The 26,246-nt window shown below is 40.7% G+C and overlaps 1 protein-coding gene across 1 annotated transcript in view; it reads left to right on the top strand.

Moving 5' to 3' along the window:
- The window catches only part of TMEM202 (transmembrane protein 202), a 46,505-nt gene that overhangs the window by 5,608 nt on the left and 14,651 nt on the right, over positions 1-26,246 (top strand). The window contains exons 3-5 of the mRNA XM_057542675.1: positions 622-771; positions 1,118-1,249; positions 1,872-2,054. Coding sequence (XP_057398658.1) covers positions 622-771; positions 1,118-1,249; positions 1,872-2,054 — 465 coding nt within the window. The remainder of the gene's footprint in view (positions 1-621; positions 772-1,117; positions 1,250-1,871; positions 2,055-26,246) is intronic.

Genomic DNA, 26,246 nt, shown 5'->3' with positions numbered 1-26,246 from the left:
AAGTTGAGGGGCTTCCCTGGTGGTGCAGTGGTTGAGAATCTGCCTGCCAATGCAGGGGACACGGGTTCGAGCCCCGGTCTGGGAAGATCCCACATGCCGCGGAGCAACTAGGCCCGTGAGCCACAATTACTGAGCCTGCGCATCTGGAGCCTGTGCTCCGCAACAAGAGAGGCCGCGATAGTGAGAGGCCCACGCACCGCGATGAAGAGTGGCCCCCACTTGCCGCAACTAGAGAAAGCCCTCGCACAGAAACGAAGACCCAACACAGCCAAAAATAAATAAAATTTTTTAAAAAAGAAAAAGTTTAAATTTGTGTTGTGATATTAGGGTCACACCTCTTATAAGCTAGTTTACATCTAAGTTAATGTGTTAATGTACCCAGAACTATTTGTATATTACCTTTAGTTCTACAGTGAAGGTTTTGCCTTCATAGTGAAAAATTCCAAGTATCAATGAAGAGCTGGGAAAGAAGATCCTTATTTGTGCCCTGGATGCCACATAGCAAGCTCAGCTTCATCCTCTTTAGTCTTCACTCCCTTCTCTAAGACTCTGTCTGGCTTTCTTAAGGAGAGGTCCCCCATTGGACTAACCAGGCCTTTCCTTTCTCCATCTCCTTGGCAGATTACCTCCAATATTCCAGGGCCCTCTTCCTCATCTCTGTCCTCACCATACTTGTTGCTCTTGGCTGGCTCTTCAGATCTTGCCTCCCTAGAAGAGGAAGAATGACTCCTAACTTGGATCTGAAGGTATCCATGCTCAGCTTCATCTCAGGTACAGACCTAGATGGCAGGGTAATACTATGGTAAAATTGTTGAGGGAACATAGTTCCTCTGTGCGGGCTTTCATCCTCTTTTTCTTGTCCCTTTTCTCTTCTTCATTATTACATCAAGTTGCCAGCTACCTGCCTTGTCTTATTGTATAAAACATCCATTAGTTAACTTATGCCAAGGGAGAGGTAGAGGCCCCTTCTCTCTCCCACCTCGGTCAGTCCTTGGATTCTTATCTTCTTGATCCTTTCTATACAATATGGTGTCTGGAAGTAGAAGAAGAGTTGGGGGTGGCTGTCGAGGCAGATTGAAGACACTGAGGGATATGACGTATTTTCTTCTGGTCCTAGCCTCCTGCTTGCTCCTCTGCCTCATCCTATTTCTGGCACAGGTTCACTGGCATTCTAGGGATGCCATGGAGTCAGCTCTCCTATGGACCTATCATATTAATTGGGGGAGTGACTTCTTATACATGTTTGCTGGTGAGTCAGTCCCCTCCCTGCTTTATGCTAGAAGGATGGACAGGGAAATCACTTCTTGGAAGGGAGGTGGAATCTAAGAGAAATAGAAACACTAACTGTTCCTACTAAGAACACTTATACATCTAGAAGCAGAGTGGTATGGTAAAGAAAGCACGGATTGGGAATTCCCTGGCGGTCCAGTGGTTAAGACTCTGTGCTTCCACTGCAGGGGGCGCGGGTTGGATCACAGGTTGGGGAACTAAGATCCCACATGCCACGTGGCGTGGCCAAAAAGCAAAGAAAAAAAAAAAGCACAGATTTTGGAGTCTGAAAAGCTAGAATTAGTAGACTGTTCTACCACTAACTGAGGCACAGACAGGTTGAGTAACTTGCTCAGGACAACACAGAAAGTAGTGAAACTATGATTTGCATCCAGGAGGTTCTAGCTTTGTTCTAACCATGTAAGAAGTACAATAATGAAATGGAAGCACAGAAGGATAAAGGAAGCCTGCTGGGGGAGGGAGGGTTGGCTTCACTGAAAAGAGGCATCTTGAGCTGAGTATTTAAAGAATGAGTTAGAATTTTAAAAGCCAAAAGACCATCAGTCTCTTGAAACTCACCTCGAATTCTTCTCTTCCCCTAGGGATTATCTCCTTCCTCAACCACATAACTTCCAGATCTCCTCCCCTTGATCAAAATGTCACTGCAGTTCCCATAGACAAGTCAAGGCTGGGGATTGGTCCAGTGACTACAGTATCGCCTGCTGAAGATGCTGGGTCAGGGTCTCAGACAGAATCTACAAGTGAGAAAGAGAAAAAACTATCAAGTACAGAACTGTGATGGTGATAGGATAACCCAACTACTTCCTGTCTTAAAACAGGGGAGAAGCTAACTGAGTAGGGAATGATTGTGCAGATTCGAGGAAACTCTCCTAATATCATGGCCATATTACTGAAGGAGAGAGCATTAAAGCTGATGAAATGTCCTTTGTGTATGTTGCATCCAAAATATGTATGATAGTCATAAAGAAAATACTGAAAACTCACCCGAGAAAAAGTTTCTAAAAGAAAATATCAGTGTTTAGGGCTATGAATGAAAGAAACTAGCAATAGATGCAGTGCGTGAATCAGAGCTCTCTTTGGGCATCAGGGATTTCATAGACCAGAATGGTCAATGTAGAAAAATGTCACCAAATTTTGTTTGAAATTTTCTTTATCGTATGTGGCTTTGGGAATACCCAGGATGGAAGGCATTTGAACAATATTGTTGATTCTAATTGGAGATCATTACCAGAAATGGAATGAACAACAATGGAGATAATACCTACCACCCAAAGGAGGTGAGAGGTGCTGGGTAGATTCTGGGGAATCCATGACATCCCACTTCTTATGAAGATTGGTAATTTGAAAACCTTACAGTCTATCAGGTAAACCAACTGCTTCTCCCTAAGCTAGAGGTTATGTTAACCAGGCATCCATAAACTCTCTGAAATTCTATACAAAACTTGTGTATGCTCTTTTCTGTGAAGAGGGCCATACATTCAATCTGATTCTTGATAGGCCTGTGACTCTTTTGATTCCTTAGATTATGTTTTACTGAGCCAAATGAGGCTAAAGGACTTTCTTCAGCCTAAGTATATACATGGACAAAGTTAAAATTTTTTCCATGTTTTATATACTGTTTAAGACTGAGTAAGGGTGGGGGAATTCAGGCAATCACATGGATCTTTTGATGGCTAAAGATCCCTTTTAAACTTAGACCAGATTCCATGTAGAAGGTCCCTGACCTTCATCTTGTCCTTTATTCCTTTAGTAGCTGCCACTACTCTTTTGTTTATTGAGGTCCATTCTTCTTCTTCTCAAGCCTGGCAATGGAATGGACTATAGTGTCCAGCTTCATCCCTTGCTGCTCTTAAAGATAAGCCCAGGACTTCCCTGGTGGCGCAGTGGTTAAGAATTCACCTGCCAATGCAGGGGACACGGGTTCAAGCCCTGGTCCAGGAAGATCCCACATGCTGCGGAGCAACTAAGCCCATGCGCCACAACTACTGAGCCTGCGCTCTAGAGCCCGTGAGCCACAGCTGCTGAGCCTGTGAGCCACAACTACTGAAGCCCACGCGCCTAGAGCCCATGCTCTGCAACAAGAGAAGCCACTGCAATGAGAAGCCCGTGCACTGCAAAGAAGAGTAGCCCCTGCTCACCATAACTAAAGTCTGCGTGCAGCAACGAAGATCCAACGCAGCCAAAAATTTTAAAAATAAATAAATTAATTTAAAAAAACCACATAAGCCCTGGGATCCTTTTGTTTTAATTTAGAGAGTCACTGGTAACCTTTGTAGAAAACAAACTTAACAGTTCTTATAATCCTGGTCCCCGATCAGTCATTCCCAAACATTTCCAGATGATGACCAGAAGACTGTTAGGTTAATACTTCTGCCTTTATTCCTAAAGGTAGGAGTTTAGCAGCACATGCATGTGTGCACCCACCCATAGAGACACACACAAACGCACGTATATACACACACCCCATTTTGACCCTGTCTTAGAAGACCCTTTTCTCCATGTTGGCCCCTTTTCTCCATGTTGGCGATCTTAGTTATTGCAGAGTGACTGGTGTCTCCTTACTTCAAGGGGCCTCATTTCAGAGGCTCTTCAGGCTGTTCCTGGGCCTTTGTCTGGTTGTAAGAATAGACATGTAGTCAAGTCCAACTCCCCCTCCTCCCATCACCACTCACCTGCTAAGTATACCCCACATATTGACTAATTAAGAACTTACTGAGTTCACAAGCATTATTTATAATTCAGTTTGAATACTATAATTATATGACTAAATTGACAGGGAGCTGAGTACTGATGACTCTTCAGGGAATGGAAGTTTTAAGTGGGGTGAGAAGAAGGAAGCAGGTGTGAATGAGAAGGGAGGATGCTAGGTATTAAGAGAGTAACGATCAAGACCCTGGCTATTACAGGAGAACAGGCAATAATTATAACTAAGTTTTCTACTTTACTATCAGAGAATGATGTTTAAGCATAGAGAGTCTTTTGCTGCTCCTTTAGAAACTGAATGCTCTATTTTATTCTCTCTTTCTCTGCTTGTAGAGAATTCCTTAAAAAAACTTAAGTAGACTTCCAATAAGATAGCTCATTAAATGACCCTTTGATACATCCCTTCTGCTCCAGATACATTACATGATAGATGAAGTGGAGAGGGATACGGGGGTGAGGGGGGATATATATGTATAGCCAGGTCAAAACAAGACAAGCATTTTCACAGACTGGAAAAATAACAAAACCCACAAAACTATGATTGAGTTAAGCCACAGACTTAATGGGCTCTAAGTCCAAAGGTAAGCAGAGGTGAACAGGAAGACAGGAAGACAGGTCCTGTGGAGTGAAAAGGACCAGAAGTGCTTCTCAAGATATGGACTAGAGCTAGAGCCAGATTCACAGCTCTAGCTCAAACTAGGGACTTAGGAAAAGAAGCTGAGGGCTTCCCTGGTGGCGCCGTGGTTAAGAATCTGCCTGCCAATGCAGGGGACATGGTTTTGAGCCCTGGTCCAGGAAGTTCCCACATGCCGCGGAGCAACTAAGCCCGTGTGCTACAACTACTGAGCCTATGCTCTAGAGCCCGCGAGCCACAACTACTGAGCCCACGCACCACACCTACTGAAGTCCACCTGCCTAGAGCCCATGCTCCACAACAAGAGAAGCCACCGCAATGAGAAGGCCGTGCACTGCAACGAAGAGTAGCCCCCACTCACCGCAACTAGAGAAAGCCCACGTGCAGCAACTAAGACCCAACACAGCCAAAAAATAAATAAAATTAAAAAAAAAAAGAAAAGAAAAGAAGCTGAACAAAAGCTACTGCCAAGCACTGACTGGGGCTGTAGCTTATTTGGAACCACAGACCGAAAGAGGTAAAAGGACACAAGTACAACCTTGCTCAACCAGGCAGTGCATTGGTTCATTAACTGGGTCAGAACAGAACAGGATATCTGAAATACCATCTTATGAGACCTGACTCTGGACTGGGTCCTTTGGCCAAAGTAAGGAAACCCCAAAACTACCAGATGGAATGAGCATAGAAGGAGTGAAAGAAACAAAAAAGCCAGCAAAATTATTTTGGTACCTGCGAATAGGAATTTCAAACATGTAAAGAAATGTTCATTTCATTTCACTGATTATCTGCTCTAATTTTTATTAATTTTTTTCATTGATATCTACTCTAATTTTTATTAATTTTTTCCTTCAGCTTCCTTTGCATTTAATTTGCCCTTCTTTTTCTAGTTTCCTAAGGTGGAAGTATAGGTTATTGATTTTAGATCTGTTTTCTTTACTAATACATGCATTCAATACTATAAATTTCCCTCTAAGCACTGCTTTCACTGCACCCCACAAATTTTGGCCAGTTGTATTTTCATTTAGTTCAAACTATTTTAAAATTTCTCTTGAAGTTCCTTCTTTGGTCCATGTATTATTTAGAAGTGTGTTATTTAATCTCCAAGTGTTTGGGGATTTTCCAGCTATCTTTCTAATGTTGAATTTTAGTTTAATTCCATCATGATCTGAGAGCATACATAATATAATTTTTAAAAAAATTTTAAGGTGTGTTTTATGGCCCAGAGTGTGGTCCATCTTAGTGAATGTTCCACATGAGCTTAAGAAAAATTCTCCTGCTGTTGGATGAAGTAGTCTAGAGTTGGCAGTTATATCCAGTTGATTGATGGTGTCCTCACTCATGTTCTGCCTGCTAGATCTGTCCATTTCTGAAGAGTGTTGTAGTCTCCAACTATGATAATGGATTAATCTATTTCTTCTTGCAGTTTTATCAGTATCTGCCTCATGTTCTTTTGTTAGGCACATACACATTAAGATTGGTGTCTTAAAATATTGACTCTTTTATCATTATGTAACACCCTTCTTTATCCCTTATAACTTTACTTTCTCTAAAGCCTGCTCTTTCTGAACTTAATAAAACTACTCCTGCTTTCATTTGATTAGTGTTAGCATGGTATATTTCTTCATCACTTTACCTTTTATCTATGTGTATCTTTTTATTTAAAGTAGGCTTCTTTTAGATAACATTGAGTTGGGTGCTGCTTTTTTATTCACTCTGAAAATCTCTGTTTTCTAATTGGTATATTTAGACCATTGATGTTTAAATTGATTTTTGATATGATTGGATTAATATCTACAATGTTTGTTATTATTTTCTACTTGTCACCCTTGTTTATTGTTCCTATCTTTGTCTTCCACTCTATTTTTGTCTTTTTTGGTTCTAATTGAGCATATTATATGATTCCATTTTCTGTCTTTTCATAGCATATTAGTTATACTTCTTGTTTTTATTGCTTTTTTTAGTGGCTATCCTTGAGTTTGCAAAATCCATTTACAACTAATCCAACTTCCACTTTCAAGTAACACTCTACTGCTCACAGGTAGTGCAGGTACCTAATAATAACAAAATAATCCTAACTCCTCTCTACTGTTACTTATATCACTGCTGTCATTAATTTCACTCAAACATAAGCATATGTGTGTATATACACATAAGCATATATAAGTGATACATCATTGATGTTATTTTGAACAAACTGTTATCTGCTAGATCAATCAAGAATAAGAAAAATGAAAGTGTTTATTTTACCTTCACTTATTCCTTTTCTTATGCTCTTCCTTTCTTTATATAGATTAAAGTTTCTGACCTGTATCATTTTCCTTCTCTCTGAAGAACTTCATTTAAAATTTCTTGCAAGGCAGGTTTATTGGCAACAAATTCTGTCAATTTTAGTTTGGGAAAGCCCTTATTTCTCCTTCACTTATTTTTTTAAATTTATTTTTGGCTGCGTTGGGTCTTCATTGCTGCGCGAGGGCTTCCTCTAGTTGTGATGAGCGGGGGCTATTCTTTGTTGCGGTGCGTGGGCTTCTCATTGCAGTGGCTTGTCTTTGTTGTGGAGCACGGGCTCTAGGCACGTTGGCTTCAGTAGTTGCAGCACGCGGGCTCAGTAGTTGTGGCTTGTGGGCTCTAGAGCACAGGCTCAGTAGTTGTGGCGCACGGGCTTATTTGCTCCATGGCATGTGGGATCTTCCCGGACCAGGGCTTGAACCCGTGTCCCCCGCATTGGCAGGCAGATTCTTAACTACTGCGCCACCAGGGAAGTCCCTCTCCTTCACTTTTGAAGGTAATTTCATAGGCTGCAGAATTCTAGGTTAGGGTCTTTTCTCTCTCAACACTTTAAATATTTCACTCCACTCTCTTCTTGCTTGTATGGTTTCTGAGGAGAAGTCAGATGTAATTCTTTTCTTTGCCCTTTATTGGTAAGGTGTCCCCCCATCCCAGCTTCTTTCAGGATTCTTCATCTTTTTAAAAAAAATATTTAATTTATTTTATTTTTTGGCCATGCTGCGCTGCATGTGGGATCTTAGTTCCCCGACCAGGGATCAAACCCATGCCCCTTGCATTGGAAGTGTGGAGTCTTAACCACTTGACCAGCAGGGAAGTCCAAGATTCTTTATCTTTGATTTTTTTCAGTTTAAATATCATATGCCTGTAGAGATGTGGATGGACCTAGAGTCTGTCATACAGAGTGAAGTAAGCCAGAAAGAGAAAAACAAATATCGTATATTAACACATATATGTGGAATCTAGAAAAATGGTACAGATGAACCTATTTGCAGGGCAGGAATAGAGATGTAAACATAGAGAACAGACATGTGGATGGAGGACGGGGAGGGGAGGGAGGGACAAACTGAGAGATTAGGATTGACATATATACACTACCATGCGTAAAATAGATAGCTAGCAGGAACATGCTATAAAGCACAGGAAGCTCAGCTCGGTGCTCTGTGACAACATAGATGGGTGTGATGGGGGGTGGGGGGAGGTGGGAGGGAGGTCCAAGAGGGAGCGGATATAGGTATACATATAGCTGATTCACTTCATTGTACAGAAGAAACTAACACAACATTGTAAAGAAACTATACTCCAATAAAAAGTAAATTTAAAAAAGAAAGAAAAATAAACCCCAAAATATCATATGCCTAGGGACTTCCCTGGTGGTCCAGTGGTTAAGAATCTGCCTTCCAATGCAGGGAACGCGGGTTTGATCCCTGGTCGGGGAACTAAAATCCCACATGCCGCAGGGCAAATAAGCCCGCACGCCACAAAGAAAAGATCCCAAGAGCTGCAGTTAAGACCCGAGGAAGCCAAAAATAAATAAATAAATAAACAAATATGATATGCCTAGGTGTAGTGTTTTTTGTTTGTTTTTTGCTTGTTTGTTTTGTTTTTTTGGCATTTATCCTGCTTTTGATATTCTCTGAGATTCCTGGATCTGTGGTTTGGTGTCTGACATCAGTTTGGGGGAAATTCTCAGTCTTATTACTTCAAATATTTCTTCTGTTCCTTTCTCTTTCTTCTCCTTCTGGCATCCTGACTTCATGTATGGTACAGCTTTGTAGGTGTCCCATAGTTCTTGGATATTCTGTTCCATATATTCAGTCTTTTTTCTCTTTGCATTTCTTTTTGGAGGTGTCTATTGATATATTCTCATGTTCAGAGATTATTTCCTCAGCCATGTCCTGTCTACTAATAAGCCCATCAAAGATATTCTCTATTTCTATTACTGTATTTTTAGTCTCTAGCATTTCTTTTTAAATTTTTTCTTAGAATTTCCATCTCTCTGCTTATATTGCCCATCTATTCTTGCGTGCTGTCTACTTTACTCATTAGAGCCCTTAGCATATTAATCATCATTGTTTTAATATCATTGTGTGATAATTCTAACATCCCTGTCATATCTGAGTCTAGTTCTGGTGCTTGCTCTGTCTCTTCAAACTGTGTTTTGTGCCTTTTAGTACAACTTGTGATATTTTCTTGATATCTGGTCAGGATGTACTGGGTAAAAGGAACTGTGGTAAATAGCCTTTAGAAATGTAGTGATAACATGTTGGGGGAGGGGAAGCATTCTATAGTCCTGTGATTAGGTCTCAGTCCTTTTTTTGGCGGGGGCAGAAATAGTTCCCCAAACAGGGATTGAACCCATACCTTCGGCAGTGAAAGCACAGTGTCCTGACTGCTGAGCCGCCAGGGAAGTCCCAGGTCTCAGGCTTTGAGTGAACCTCTGCCTCTGGACTCTGAGCTTCACAAGTGCTTCTCAGTTCCCCCTTAGGTGCTATAGGACGGCTTGAATGGGTTGGAGTTGGGAATTTCCCTTCCCTCACAGGTTAGAGCAGGCTGGAGTTCGACATTTCCTTTCCTCCAGGTTGGTTAAGCTCTGATAAAACCCCAACAGTTTAGGCTCTGGTCAGATGGTTTCTCCTCAGAGAAGCCCTTGTTAAGAAGAACAGAATGCTCTGGTATATATTTTTTTTTTTTTAAAGGATTTTTTCTTATTTATTTATTTATTTATTTATTTATTTTTGGCTGTGTTGGGTCTTCGGTTCGTGCGAGGGCTTTCTCCAGTTGCGGCAAGCGGGGGCCACTCTTCATCGCGGTGCGGGGACCGCCCTTCATCGCGGTGCGCGGGCCTCTCTCTATCGCGGCCCCTCCCGTCGCGGGGCACAGGCTCCAGACGCGCAGGCTCAGCAATTGTGGCTCACGGGCCCAGCTGCTCCGTGGCATGTGGGATCCTCCCAGACCAGGGCTCAGAACCCGTGTCCCCTGCATTAGCAGGCAGATTCTCAACCACTGCGCCACCAGGGAAGCCCCTCTGGTATATTTTTAAATGGTTCCTTTTCCCCTCCCCCGGGCCAGAAGTATGGGATTTTTCTCTAATATTCACTGCAAGAACCTGGTCAAGCTGCTGGAGGTAAAAGTCACTAAAGTGTGGGTACCTCTCTATGACTGGGTCCCACTGTCCTTTTTTTCTTTCTTTCTTTCTTTCTTTCTTTCTTTACTCACGGTTAACAATTTATTACAAAGGATATTAAAGGGTAGGAATGAACAGCTAGATGGAAAGATACCCTAAGACGAGGTCGTGAGCACAGGAGTTTCTGTCCCTGGGGAATTCAGGGTGCACCACCCTCCCACTATGTGGATATGTTCTTTTTTTTAAATTGACATATAGCTGACGTAAAATATTATATAAATTTCAGATGTACAACATGGTGATTCACAACTTTTAAAGTTTGTAGTTATTATAAAATATTGGCTGTATTCCTTGTGCTGTACAATATATCCTTGTAGCTTATTTCTTTTATATCAATACATAATAGTTTGTAAGGGACCTATAGTTTTTAATCTCTCAGTCTTGTTCACACTGAACCTTATGGTGCAGATTTTCCTACTCTGGTACTAATCCCTGCAGAGGTTTCTGCTCTAGTAAGTGTTTTTTTTTTTTTTTTTGGCTGCATTGGGTCTTCGTTGCTGTGCGTGGGCTTTCTCTAGTTGTGGTGAGCGGGGGCTACTCTTCGTTGCGGTGCTCGGTCTTCTCATTGCGTGGCTTCTCTTTTTGCGGACCACGGGCTCTAGGCACACAGGCTTCTGTAGTTGTGGCTCGTGGGCTCTAGAGCGCAGGCTCAGTAATTGTGGTGCATGGGCTTAGTTGCTCCCCGGCATGTGGGATCTTCCCGGACCAGGGCTTGAACCCGTGTCCCCTGAAATGGCAGGTGGATTCTTAACCACTGCGCCACCAGGGAAGTCCTCTAGAAAGTTTTGATTCTCTGTATTCGCCTTTCTGCCTCTCCAGTTCTATGGGGTCACAGTTTGCCTTGTGATCTAGAAGAGCTGTTGATTTTCAGTTTGTTTAGCTTTTTACTTGTTCTTACAATGGAGTGACAACTTCCAAGCTCCTTGCATGCCAGACTGGAAACCAGAAGTCCAGTCTTCCTCTTTTTATATTTTTAATTTTCAGTCAATCAAGAAACATCACCTAGGGACTTCCCTGGTGGTCCAGTGGTTAAGACTCCATGCTTCCACTGCAGGAGCCACGGGTTCAGTCCCTGGTAGGGGAACGAAGACCCTGCATGCCCTGCAGTGCGGCCAAAAAATAATTAAATTTTAAAAAAAGAAAAAAAGAAACATCACCTAATCGTTATGATGTTCCAAGCACTGTGGTAGATGTTGAGGCTGTGTCCTTGCTGCTGAATGAAGTTGCAGACCAGAAGGAGATACAGACAGACAAATTGCAAAACTATGTGATAAAGGTCATGAAAGGGCAAGTACTGTAGTGCTGTAGGAGCACAAATTCTGGGATCGAGGGTTGGTTTCAGAGAAAGCTCCTCCCAAAAGGTAAGACTAGAATGACTCTTGACTAAAGTTAACAAAGATGGGGTGGGAGGTGTGATAGGTACCATATGCAAGGTAGATAACATTTGTGCTATGTGCAAAAAAGGACCATGTTGGATTAGGAAACTGTATGAAGAATAAAATTGTTTGGAGCACAAGGTGAGAAGGAGGGAGAGAATGAACCTAGATGTCACTAGGCTTTTTGCTTCATGACATTAAGGACCATACCCAGCAGGAAACAGATGGCTTGGCTCAAACTGGTGAGTGTGGAAGACTTGAGGGACTATTTACAAGGTCCCCTTAGAATTGAAAAAGATTTGGGGAAACCATTAGTGGGAAGAGTCATTATCACTCCTAAGCCTGATCACTTAAATGAAAGGAACAGTGACCAGAATAGAAAAGGGTGGCTCTATGGAGAGGGCTGCCTATCAGGAGCTCTATCTTAGGTAAAGGGACATGGACGAGGGTAAAGTACTTACCCTCAGTACTCTGGTAAGGAGAGAACCAGTGAATAAACACACTGATCTCTACACCTCTGATCTTCTGCCCATGCCTGCCATTGGTCAAACATAATCAGAGTTTGGATCGCAAGAAAACCCATTGAATCGTCCAAATCTGTCAGCCTCCTTGAGCAAGGATGGAAAGTGGATCTGGAGGAGCACGTGGAAGATCTCCAACAAGTCACTGCACCCTCAGTACCTAACACAATACCTGGCACAGATGAGGGATTGAATGACTGAATGAGGTTGGGTAGGGAGCGGAAACCCCATCTTGCTGGTTTTTACTGACTCATGCTAACATGATTTTACTTCATAGTAGTGGGGAACAATCAGAGTATTTTAAGCAAAGGAGAGACAATCAGATTTGCATTTTAGAGACATCAATCTTGGTAACTGTGGAGAATAAACTGAAGGAGAGCAAACCTGGTAGCAGAGAGACCAGGTACAAGGCTGTTGCGTCAATCCAGGACAGAGATGACAGATGTTCTAAAGAACTGGAAACAAAAATACAAGGTGGGCTTAAGAACATTAAAGAGGTGGAATTGGCAAGAACACATTGTGATAGACTGGTAGGAGATAAGAAAATAGTATGGGATGGGGGTGCAGGATGGAAAGAGGATGACTACATTTCTTTTTTCTTTTTTTTTTCCAATCTAACACAGTTTTAATTTTATTCAGTGTATATACTTTTAAAATCTTTATTGGAGTATAATTGCTTTACAGTGTTGTATTAGTTTCCTCTGTGTAACAGAGTGAATCAGCTATATGTAAACATATATCCCCACATCCCCTCCCTCTTGAGCCTCCCTCCCACCCTCCCTATCCCACTCCTCTAGGTGGTCACAAAGCACCGAGATGATCTCCCTGTGCTATGCAGCTGCTTCCCACTAGCTATCTATTTTACATTTGGTAGTGTGTATACGTCAATGCTACTCTCTCACTTCATCCCAGCTTACCCTTCCCCCTCCCCATGTCCTCAAGTCCATTCTCTATGTCTGCGTCTTTATTCCTGTCCTGCCCCTAGGTTCTTCAGAACCTTTTTTTTTAGATTCCATATATATGCGTTAGCATACAGTATTTGTTTTTCTCTTTCTGACTTACTTCACTCTGTATGACAGACTCTAGGTCCATCCACCTCACTACAAATAACTCAATTTCATTTCTTTTTATGGCTGAGTAATATTCCATTGTATATATGTGCCACATCTTCTTTATCCATTCATCTGTCGATGGACACTTAGGTTGCTTCCATGTCCTGGCTCTTGTAAATAGTACTGCAATGAACATTGTGGTACATGTCTCTTTTTGAATTATGGTTTTCTCAGGGTATATGCCCAGTAGTGTGATATCTGGGTCATATGGTAGTTCTATTTTTAGTTTTTTAAGGAACCTCCATACTGTTCTCCATAGTGACTGTATCAATTTACATTCCCACCAACAGGGCAAGAAGGTTCCCTTTTCTCCACACCCTCTCCAACATTTATTGTTTGTAGATTTTTTGATGCTGGCCATTCTGACTGGTGTGAGGTGATACCTCATTGTGGTTTTGATTTGCATTTCTCTAATGATTAGTGATATTGAGCATCCTTTCGTGTGTTTGTTGGCAATCTGTATATTTTCTTTGGAGAAATGTCTATTTTGGTGTTCCGACCATTTTTGGATTGGGTTGTTTGTTTTTTTTGATATTGAGCTGCATGAGCTGCTTGACTATATTTTTTAAAGACCTCTTGGGTGTTGGTGTGTCTGTGAGAAATCTGAGTTCAGTAGGCAAGTTGCTGGAGGAGTCTGAAGTTCGACAGAGACCTGGGCAGGAGAAAGGAATTGGATCAGATATGGCAGAGACGTTGTACCCATGCTTTGTGTTCTGACTCCTATTGTTTGTGTCCCCTGGGGTGGGGGAGGGGTACGAAAGGGTGTTAGGGCGGAGGGGGTTAGTTCTATGGCAGTTGAGAAGCAGTGAGCCAGAAGCTAGGATGGAGAGAAGAGAAGGAAATGAAAGGACCTTCCCAAATGTTTACAATACCAGCAGAATGAGCTACCCAACCTACAGGGTGAGGAAGCCTTTTGTAGGCCAGGTTGTAGTAGGGGTCCTTTTGGAGACAGCAGCTTCTCTGTGTCATGGGGAAAGTGTCGAGGTGGCAGAGGCATAGATCACTCCATTTATTTTTTAACTGGGGACAGGTCAAATGGAATGTTTTTTATTTCGTGGGAGGCTCTGGAGTCAGAGGAGAAAAAGACCCTGAAGTGTGGAGTGAGGAGGAGTTCCCCCCGAGCACAGGATTCAGGGCTTGACTTTTCTGTGAATGGAGATGGAGACGCGTGGGGTGAGAGTCCTTTCATGATGTCCCCCTCCTTTCCCCACCACAGCCACTTCTCCCCCGCATGCACCGCTTGTCTTCCATGCCACCCTACCAGCGCCGGCTCCTGCAGAAAAGCTGCAGCTACATTCACCTTCTCTGTGCTTGCTTCTCGGGCTTCAGCTGTGTGCTGCTGCTCTCCTTGTCCCCTTTACACTGGGTGCGGTTCACGGTGCTGAAGGACCAACAGAGGCTCTTGGCGGGGCTCTGGGCTGTGTGCCACCACGATCTCTGCTGGAACCACACACCGAAGGCACCCAGATCCCAGCCCCGTCTTTGGTGGATCCACTCAGATCCTCCACAGCTCCCCGCTCTCCTTTGTCCTCCCCACAACCCTGCCCCTTCCTTCCCCCACTGATTCACAAGAGTGTAAGGACCGCTCCTCCAAACAGGGTACATGTGCCCAAGTTTGTCTCATCTAGGCTCCCCCAGTGACTTGAAAGCCAAAGCCCCTTTGTTATTGGAAGCTAATGCCTAGTGACCTTCACACTCACGACTTCCCTCAGAAAAAGAAATATTAGTCATTTTACACCGTTATATGAAAATTACTTCATAACATACCTCTAAAGGTCATGGTTACAATTTCAACTTGTCCCTCGTTGTGGAATAAATTATTTCTTTCCTTGTTAAAGGAATTCCCCACGTCAATGAGGAGATGGAAAGAGGGTCCTTACTGGTGCCTGTGAAGACACCCACTTGGTGGCTCCTTGCTCTGACTGCATTGCATGGAATACAAGCCCTGATTTCCATCTTCTTTTGCCCTTCATCCCTTCCCAAGAGCCTATCCAGCCTTCTTTAAGGGCAGGTCACCTCTGCTGCAGCCAAGCTTCTCTTTTCGCCTTCCCCTGGCAGACTACCTCCAATACTCCAGGGCCTTCTTCCTCATCTCTGCCTCCAGCATCCTCATTATTATTACATGGCTCAGCATCTCTCTCACCAAAGGGCCAGGAGACAAAACCTACATAGATCTGGGTATATCCATCTTCTGTTTCATCTCAGGTACAACATAATGAGGTTGGAAGTGTTTGTCCCTGGAGTCCTTGTATTTCTTCCCCTGCTGGTGCCATTTCCCCCCCCCTTTTGTTTTTAAATTTTTATTTATTTATTTATTTATTTTTGGCTGTGTTGGGTCTTCGTTTCTGTGCGAGAGTTTTCTCTAGTTGCAGCAAGCGGGGGCCACTCTTCATCGCGGTGCGCGGGCCTCTCACTATCGTGGCCTCTCCTGTTGCAGAGCACAGGCTCCAGACGCACAGGCTCAGTAGTTGTGGCTCACGGGCCCAGTTGCTCCGCGGCATGTGGGATCTTCCCAGACCAGGGCTCGAACCCGTGTGCCCTGCATTGGCAGGTGGATTCTCAACCACTGCGCCACCAGGGAAGCCCCATTTCCCCTTCTTTTATCAAGTCATTCCCAGCCTCACATGAATACTGCTGTCACAGGACCCTTGTCTCTTCCCAAAGGGAGGAAGCTTTCAATAAACTTTCACTCCTGACAGGGCTATTGCCTCTTAAAGAGGGGACCTTGAAGAGATTATGCTTAATCCAATGGAAACATCTCTAAGAGTTGTTATCTGAGGGACTAATGGGGAGATATTATAGGCTGGAGGCCCTTCTGGCACCCAGAAAATTACCATGTAGCTACTAGCTACCTGTTCTGTCCATCGTATCCATAGGCTCCACCTTGACAACTTCATTCCAGTCAAAGCAGAAGGCCTCTGCCAAATGGTCTTCCCACGACCACTGCCATGTAATAGGCCTCCATGGCATGAGATAGCTGAGGGTGACAGGAAGTGCAAAGACTCGGAAGAGGGTGGAGGCAGAACGAGGGCTCTCATGGGTAGTAATTGCTTTCATTCTGATCCCAGGCACCTGCCTATGCTTCTGCCTCATCTTATTCCTGATGCAAGTGAAACTGTACAGTAGGAAAGTCTCGGAGCTCCGTTTCCTACTAGTCTACTGCATCAGTTGGTGGGGCAGTATCTTCTACATGATAGTTGGTGAGTTAAAGCTCCTGTTATGTAGTGAAGGCACAGAAAAAGCAATTCTAGATGATTGGACCTTCTCTCTATCTCTTTTTCCCTTTCTTTTGGTTGTTTGTTTAGTATATTAGAATCTCATAATTTGGAAGTGTCCTGCAAGTGTCATTGTCATGTCAATGAGCATTCTAAAGCAAGTGCTTCCAATTTATCTAAAACGTTTTTTCTATAATGATACCTGACCCTGAACAAACAGGAGAAAGATTCAGGAAATAGAAGAAGAAGGCAAAGGTATAACTGAGCTATTCATAGTTCTTCTATTCTTCCAGAAGGCAGTTCCTTAATTCTCCTCTCCTTTTATCACATCAAATAAGCTTTCCACCTTTATGGATCTCCAGAATAAAGCAATAACATTGGAGTTTTGCCTGTGTAACACTTCTCTGATAATCTTTCTAAACCACATACTTATTTTTATTAACTACAACAGTGGTCTCTAAACCATTGCATCACACACTCTATTAGTAAGACACTTTATAACATTTATTTATAAAATATGTACATGTATTACACTACTAATATAGTCATTACATTGTAAAATACACTCAAAAATAGAATTTAAAACATTATTTGCTAAAAATATAAAAAGAAATTATTATTTTCTCCCTGTGCCTCAATAAATTGGCTTGCATAACCCCTGGAAAACACTGTACTGCAGAAAAGCTGGGACCAGTGTTTTGAATTTCAAGCTCCTAAAGATAATGAACAGGATATTCAGAAATGTATTATTAATCAAATTACATTATAATTAAGCCAGTGGTACTCTTCAGGGGTGTTTGATGACTTAAGATTTTATCTATTACTCATCCACAGTGCTGACCCTGACTTTTTCTTTTTCTCTAGGGGTCCTCTCTGGACTCAGTCACTTAGGTTCTCAGGTTTCTCTTCCAGATCGAAATCTCCCTGTGATCCCTATAACAAGGACAAGGTTAGGAAATATAGCCACAGTAGAATTGAGTCTATCTGAGGCAAATGTAGGTGTTTCTCTATGGGTGAGAAACACTTAACAGAAAAACAGTTAAGTTCAGCGGCACAATCAAGGACCCAGACAGAGGCAGGGACTGAGACAGAGGCAGAGACAGAGACAGGGCCAGAGATAGGAAGTGAGTCAGTAATATGGGATGAGTTAATAACTCAGGCAAGGTCAGCTACTGAAGTAGAACCAGTAGACACAGCAGAGCTAAGGCCTGAAGCAGAGAAAACAGTAGGTATTGTGAATATGTCAAGCAATAGACCTGACGTTAATGAAAGGAAAATGACTGAAGACAAGGGTGATGAATACAGATTCAGCTGAGAAAAATGCCGATAACAAGACAAAAAGATTAGTCTTAGATACAAGATAGCAGAGGGCAGGAAAAAAAAAAAAGCCTAGAAGAGATTTCCCTTCAGGGCTGAAGACATTTGTTGAGTCTGTATGAAGAGGAGTAGGAATATCAGAGGTAATTCTGAGATGACAGTATAATGACTGTTGAACCCTCCCCTAAATTATGCCTCATTCACTGAATAGGTTGATATTACGGATGAAAGAGAGTCATTTGTATGGTTTATGTCAAAGACACCAATAACCTACGAATCACAGATAAAGTGATGAAAAGCTAATTAAAAGAAGTTTCCATGTAGTGTTGTGTGCTGTGACTGGGAAAGGCTGCAAAAGATGGGGTGCCCAATCCACTAAGCCTTTCCAGATTCCCATGACCACACAATGGAACATTTCAGCAGAATGGAAAGAGCACTGGGTTTGGAAATTCAGACTCTCATTTTGGAGCCTTACTCCCCTAATGAGCTAGGCTGACTTTTGGCAAACATTTAACTTTCTTGGGCCTAAGCTCCTTCATTGACCAGCAAGGCTCTGAAATTTCTAGTGCTGACTGTTTTGGCCATATATGGTGAAAAATAGAGAAATTATTCCTGTTGGCCCATACAACCCCAGGTTATCTTAGTAGGTAACTTAGTCTAGTCAGAGTAATTAAATTCAGTTCTCTACCTCCAAGGCTACTTTTGGCAAGTCACTTCTTATCTTTTATTCAGATAGCTCATTTAAAAAATGTAGGTGATTCCCATGGTTTTCAACTATTTGCAGGAACTAGAAAGGAAGGAAAAAGGTAAAGGCAAAAGGAACAGACTCTCTGAAAGAGAGTATACCATCTAGACTCAGGGAATTTCAGTGAGGGTTTAAACGGCTTTGCACAAGGGGTTGTGGCCTTTAAAACCGGAAGCTAGTTGTTTGGTTGGCAATATTGGTAGTTCACCATGAAAACCCACTCTTAACTCCTTAAACGGTCAATATTTTACTATTTCTGCCTGCCTGTATCTCTTACTAGCTAAATTCTATGGCCCTTAATTTTATCATCTTTAAAAGTGGCCTCAACAAATAATTCCACATATTTTACTTTCTGGAACATTAGATAAGGGACCAGGATTGGGAATAAAGGATAGACAACGCAAGGCACATTAAAAGATATTCCTCCCAGTAAATATGAATTAACAGATGTCCATATTAAAGTACAGATTCTGTATGGGGATAGTTAAAATTTTAGTCGTACCTTAATTTAGGTTACTTAAATTGATTTGATAATTACATAGCCAAATTCTACTAAGCAGATGATTTGATAGTTGAGGGACAAGGGAAGAAAAAGGAAACCTGCAAAGGGAAGGTCTAGATGGGAGGGAGAATTTTGAGAGCTTCTAGGCAAGATGAAAAGGCTGATTACCTGGAGAGCAGGGACACTGAAATAGTAGAAACAAATGTGGGGGACTTCCCTGGTGGTCCAGTGGTTAAGAATCCACCTTCCAATGCAGGGGATGCAGGTTCGATTCCTGGTTGGGGAACTGAGATCCCACATACCACAGGGCAACTAAGCCCACGTGCCACAACTACTGAGCCTGCGCACTCTGGAACCCATGAACCACACTAGAGAGAAGCCCACATGCCACAATGAAGATCCTGCATGCCACAACTAAGACCTGACTCAGCCAAATAAATAAATAAATAAAGTAATTAATTAATTTTTTAAAAAAGGAAACAAATGTGGGAGATTGATAAACACAAACTTTATCTCCCTTACAATTTTGCCTAAAATCATGGCAGCATTAGATATTTGACTGGTTTGGAAACCTGTAACCTCCATTTTCTCTTATTCATAACCATCTTCCCATGCATCATCCAACCAGCAAAAATTTAACAAAGATTTATTAAACATTAACAGGTAGTTCGCTATGCAGTGGGGGGAAAAGGTAATAAGAGTAAAGGGTAAAATACAAGTTTCTGGAGCTCTAATAGCACACAAGAGGCACTGCACACCCAGTTCAGTCCGGGGGCTTAAGGGAAAGGTGCTCAGAGTTGCTAAAACATGAATGAGCTCATTCCTGAAAAAGACAAAAATGATGACATAGACTTCATCTGGGAGAAAAAAAAATCACTCAACAAGTCATTAGTGTGAACCTGACTGTTCTAAAGATTTTGGGAAATGGAATAATACTTTAGCAACACAGCAGCTTTAAATTGTATTTAAATAAACTTGTTCTTAAAAAGTAAAAAGCAAAATAAAAACAAAACTTCCTCAGCCATTTTCCTCCTTGGACTCTAGCTTCTTGTCATAAATGGATATTGCTCCAAAAAAGAATGTCTTTCCATTTGTTTTAGAGTTTTCATTCATCAATGTCTTAGAGATTTCCAAGTACAGGTCTTTTACTTCCTTGGTTAGATTTACTCCTAGGAATTTTAGTCTTTTTGATGCAATTGTAAATGGGATAGTTTTCTTAATTTCTCTTTCTGATAGTTTGTTGTTGGTGTTTAGAAACTCAACAAAATTTCTGTGTATTAGTTTTGTATCCTGAAACTTTACTGAATTCATTTATGAGTTCTAATAGGTTTTTGGTAGTTTCATGTCATCTGCAAACAATGACAGTTTTACTTCTTCCTTTCCAATTTGGATTCCTTTTATTTCTTTTTCTTATCTTATTGCTAGGACTAGGACTTCCTATGTTGAATAAAAGTGGTGAGAATGGGCATCCTTGCCTTGTTCCTGATCTTAAAGGAAATGCTTTCAGCTTTTGACCATTGAGTATGATGTTAGCAGCTTTATTCATAATAACCCCAACCTGGAAACAATCTAAATGTCTTTCAGTGGGTGAATGGTTAAGCTGTGCTATATAAATACCATGGTATATTACTCAGCAATAAAAAGAAACAAACTATTGATACACACAACAATTTGGATGGGTCTCAAGGGAAGTATGAAAAAAAAAACCCAAAGAAAATTTACTCAGTGATTCCGTTTATATAACATCCTTGAAGTGCCAAATTTTAGAGATGGAGGAAAAATGAATGGTTGCCAAGGATTAGGGATGGAGGAAGGGAGCAAGATGAAATGGGATTGTGGTTATTAAATGACAACAAAAGGGATCCTTGTGTGGATTAAACTGTTCTGTATATTGACCGTGGTAGAGGATACATGAACCTAACTAAACATGTGGTAAAACCGAATAGAAGTAAATGCAATAAAGCTTCTAGAAGAAATTATAAGAGAATAACTCCATGAGATCAGGATAAGCAAAGATTTCTTAAACAGAATACACATGTACATAAAAATAACACTAATCACAAAAGAAAAATTTATACATTGTATTTCATTAAAATTAAGAACGGGGCTTCCCTGGTGGTGCAGTGATTAAGAATCCGCCTGCCAATGCAGGGGACATGGGTTCAAGCCCTCGTCCAGGAAGATCCCACATGCCGCGGAGCAACTAAGCCCGTGCGCCACAACTACTGAGCCTGCTCTCTAGAACCTGCGAGCCACAACTACTGAGCCCACGTGTCACAACTACTGAAGCCTATGTGCCTAGAGCCCATGCTCTGCAACAAGAGAAGCCACCGCAATAAGAAGCATGTGCACCGCAATGAAGAGTAGCCCCTGCTCATCACACGAGAGAAAGCCCACGCACAGCAACGAAGACCCAATGCAGCCAAAAATAAAATAAATAAAATAAATTTATTAAAAAAATAAAATAAAATTAAGAACGTCTGTTCATCAAAAGATACCATTAGGAAGGTGAAAAGCCAAGTCATGACTAGAAGAAGATACCTGAGAAAGAACTTGAACTATAATGAAGGAGATTGGTTTGTAATTTTTTCAGTATGTGCTGTACTCTGACTGAGTAATCCTATTCCTAGGATTTATTCTCAACAGAAATGCCTGTGTCTGTTCACTAAAATTCATGTACAAGAATGTTTATAGCAGTTCTGCTCATAATAGCCAAAAACCAGACACAACTCAAGTGTCCAACAAGAGAAGAGTGGATAAATATATTGTAGCATATTCATACAGATGGAACATTATAAAGCAATTAAAAAGTAAGAACCACTGATGCATGCAACAAAATGGATAAATCTCACAGACACTATGTTGACCAATAGAAGACAGACACAAAAGATTACTTAGGTATGATTACATGATATGAAGTTGAAAAACAATCAAATGAGTCAGTGGTGATAGAAGTAAGATGGCTGGTTACATTTTGCAAAGGTACAGTAATAATGGGGCTACTGGAAATGTACTATATTGTTATCTTGCTGGTGATTATATGTATGCATTCATATGTATAATTCATCAGACTAATAAGTGAGTTCATCAAGGTTACAGAATGCAAGATCAATATACAAAAATCAAGTGTATTTCTATACACTAGCAATGAACATTATGAAAATGAAATTTTAAAAAAATTCCATTTACAAAAGCATCAAAAAGAAAATAAATATTTAGATATAAATTTAACAAAAGAAGTGCAATACTTGTATACTGAAAACTACAAAACATCATTAAAGAAATTAGAGAACATCTAAATAAATGCAAGGACATCCCATGTTTGTGGATCGAAAGACTTAATATTGTTCAGATGGCAATCTTTGCCAAATTGATCTACAGATTTGTAATCCCTATCAAAAGACTGGCTTGCTTTTTCTGCAGAAATGTAAAGTTGATTCTAAAATTCATATGGAAATATAAGGTACCTAGAACAGCCAAAATCAACTTGAAAAAGACGAATAAGATTGGAGGACTCACTGTTTCTAATTTCAAATCTTGCTAAAAAGTTACAGTAATCGAGACAGTACTGGCAGAAGAAAAGACACATAGATCAATAGAATAGGACCCAGAGTCCAGAAATAAACCCGTATATATTATATCTTGAAAAAAAACCCCTCAAAGTGTATCATAGACCTAAATATAAGAAGTAAAACTGTAAAACTCTCAGAACACATAGGGATAAATCTTTGTGACCTTGAGTTAGGCAATGGTGTCTTAGATATGACACCAAAAGCACAGTGACATAAGAAAAAATAAATTGGACTACATCTAAATTAACAACTTTTATGTTGCAAACAGTACCATCAAGAAAGTAAAAAGAGGGACTTCCCTGGTGGTCCAGTGGGTAAGACTCCGTGCTCCCACTGCAGGAGGCCCGGGTTTGATCCCTGGTCGGGGAACTAGATCCCACATGCATGCCACAACTAAGAAGTCCGCGTGCTGCCACTAAAGATCCCGCATGCCGCAACTAAGACCCGGGGCAGCCTAAATAAATAAATAAATGTTTAAAAAAAAATTATTTGAAGAAAAGAAAGTAAAAACACAATCCACATAATTACCAATGGGTCACTGAAAATGAAACCCAAATAGCTCCTGAACATATTAAAAGATGTTCAACCTCATTAACACTGCACTACCATTTTTCATCCGTCAGGCAAATGCTAAAAATTTTGATAGCACATTCTTATACTGGAGAATGTAAACTGATACTACCTCTGTGGAGGGCAATTTTGCAATAAGAATCAAAATGTTTAAAATATACTTCTTTTTCTTTTTCTTTTTTGACCCAGCAATTCAATTTCTAGGAATTTAATTCTGCAGATATACTCACACATAAAGAAAGTGATTTCATATGCAGTCAGTCATTCACTATATTTTTATTGGTAAAAATAAATCAGTAAACAAATATCTATCAGAGAGACTGAATAAATAATTGAGCTGTTAAAGAGAATGAGGAAGCTCTTTATGAATTAAGAGGGAATATTGTCCAAGATAAATATTTTTTTAAGGTGGAGAAAAATTGTATGGTAAATTATTATATACGTAGAATTATATGAATATATATATATAACATCTATATACACACATCTATAAAGCAATTAGATATAAATATATAAATGAGTTTTTAAGGTAAAAATTTATACATATATAATAAATTATATATATACATTTTTAAAGATGAAGAATAAATTGTATATATAAAACAAATGATATATACAGTAAAATCTTCAATTAAAAAATAGAAGTGGTAAAAAAAACAAGCCTATCCCCTTATCTCAGACTCTGTTCTCTCCAATTCATACTGCATACCACTAGGTTAAATTCCTAAAATTCCAGGCTTCATCAGTTTATTAAAACATAAAACTCTGATTCAGTAGATCCTGGGTGATCTGAGGTTCTGCAATTCTAACAGCTGCTAGGTGATGCTTTTGTTACTGGTTCATGGACCACCATTTGAGAAGCAAGGCGCTAGGACCCACAGACTTCGACTTCACACGACATTTGCCATTTGAAACTTTGTTTTATAGTGTGTGAATATCTTGCCTACTCAAATGCATTTTATATTCCAAGAGAGCTTTCAGCAACACTTGCACAGCTGATTATTTTTTCCTTCTCAAAACATTTTTCCCTCCTGCTTGTTGTCATTACAGTTCTCAAGTTTTGCTTGTATCTCAATGGCCTCACCTTTCAGTCTTTGCATAGTATGTGCTTAATAAATAAATAAATCTTCTATGCAGATCCATTACCTACTCTTGTGTATTAATGTAAACACCATGCCCTAGCTCCTGAATGGGGTTAGAGAACCTTTCTCAGACTGGCTCAACAAGAGTTGAGCACAAGAGTTTACAGATTGTGTAGTTAGGACAACAGCCATACGAGTGAAGGCTTGGTGATAAAGCCAGGGACCCAGAGACTCCAGATCATATACTCATTGATTAGATTATCAAATGTAATTTTGCTTTAGTTTGAGGGTTTAGAGCTGGTCACATTTTATTTATTTTTTAATTTTTAATTTATTTATTTTTTGAATTTTATTTATTTTTTTATACAACAGGTTCTTATTAGTTATCCATTTTATACATATTAGTGTATACATGTCCATCCCAATCTCCCAATTCATCCCACCACCACCACCCCCCACCCCGCCACTTTCCCCCCTTGGGAGCTGGTCACATTTTAAAACAAAGTATTTGTTAGGTTGAACCTCACAATGTTTTTTATTCATGGGTAGTTAGGGTATTTTCAGCCACATGTAATAAGGCCTAACTCACTCAGGCTCAAACAATATGGAATCTTATGATCTCACAAAACAGAAAATCCAGTGGTTAGAATGTCTCCAGGTAGGGTGCAACCACCTGCCGGCCCGATGTCTATGCTACCTTTTCAGCTCTGCCCTCCTCGGTCTGTTGGGTGGCTCAAATCGCTTCCCTCCAGTGGCTTCCCTCTTGGTCACGTGATGGCTGCCAGCAGCGGTAGTGGTAATATGAATCCTTACTCACTTACACATGGAGGGAGAAAGGACCTACTTACTTACTATGGAACCTAAGTCTTTCCCTTCAGTTTGTGGGGATCAGTTTTGGTTCACCCCCAGACCAGTAAGAGTCACCATGAGAATACTGTGTGCTCACTGCCTTAAGCCTGGCTCTGGAGCAAATAGCTAACACAGACATGGGGGTGGGATTACTAAATTTGCCCTAGTCAAAATAAAGCTCCTAGGACTAGGGATTAGGTCAGCTCCAAAGATACATATAGAATTCATGGGGGAGAAGGGGATAGTTGAATAAAAATCAAGGTTACTTAGGAAGGAGAAGGGGGAATTCTGAAATTATAAATTATGTTTATATAATATAATTATATTTTTATATTGTAATAGTATAATAGCTTTTATAATAAAATTTTTACTTGTTCTTTACACAGCTAGCCTCAGAATAATGTATACACTCAATTATTTGATAGTAAAACCTTAATTATAAGTGCCAAGAGGTAAGAGCTCAACTGACTCTGGACGCGGAGTTAATTTAGGGAAAAGTATCATTAAGCCCAGGATCCTGGGTTCTACTGTTGAGCTCAGCAGATCTTCTGCCTCTTTCCTGTTTCTGTTAATATAGCCCCAAATTATGTGAACTGATATCTGTGCCCAATTGATTGTTCGTATATGGAGAATTCCTGTTTCTCTGCATAAACCTGAGTTGAGTTTTCTGAAGTTTAAAACAGAAGTTAAAACCCATCTTCATTCTCCTCTGCTTAGGTATCATGCTATCAAGGACTTGTTTATACAATAGACTTTATACTGGAGGTATTCAAGCAGAAGCTGTATGAATGTTATTGATGGGATTGGTGCATTTGATCAAAGGCTGGACCAGAGAATACTTGGTAGGCATGGATGATTAGAAGAATTAACTGGGTAGTTTTTAACCAATACAAATTCCATAACCTGACCATACTGAATCAGAATCTCTGGAAATGGAGCCCAAGATATGCATTTCTAAGAAGCACTACTTATAATTTTTTATAGCCAATCTATCACGAGTTCCCGGGCAAGTATTTAGGAACCCCTGAGTCAGATTTGTTTTTAAAGACTGGCTTAAATTTACAAGTTAATAATCTATCACAGTGGAAAGGCCATTGCACTAGAAATTAGGCAATTGCAGTTCTAGTGCCAGCTCTGCTATTGGTCGTTTTGGTAACGGGCAAGTCAGTTTACTCTGTTGAACCTCTGTTTCTCTTTCTGAAGAATGAGGGACTTCTAAAGTCCCTGTCAGCTCTACACCCAGTGATTGCTACTTGTCTGGACATTCTGAGGAACCAAGAGCATATTT

This window comes from Balaenoptera acutorostrata, chromosome 3 (genome assembly GCF_949987535.1).
Source record: "Balaenoptera acutorostrata chromosome 3, mBalAcu1.1, whole genome shotgun sequence".
Lineage (NCBI taxonomy): Eukaryota > Metazoa > Chordata > Mammalia > Artiodactyla > Balaenopteridae > Balaenoptera > Balaenoptera acutorostrata.
This window is presented reverse-complemented; position numbering and strand designations above follow the sequence as displayed.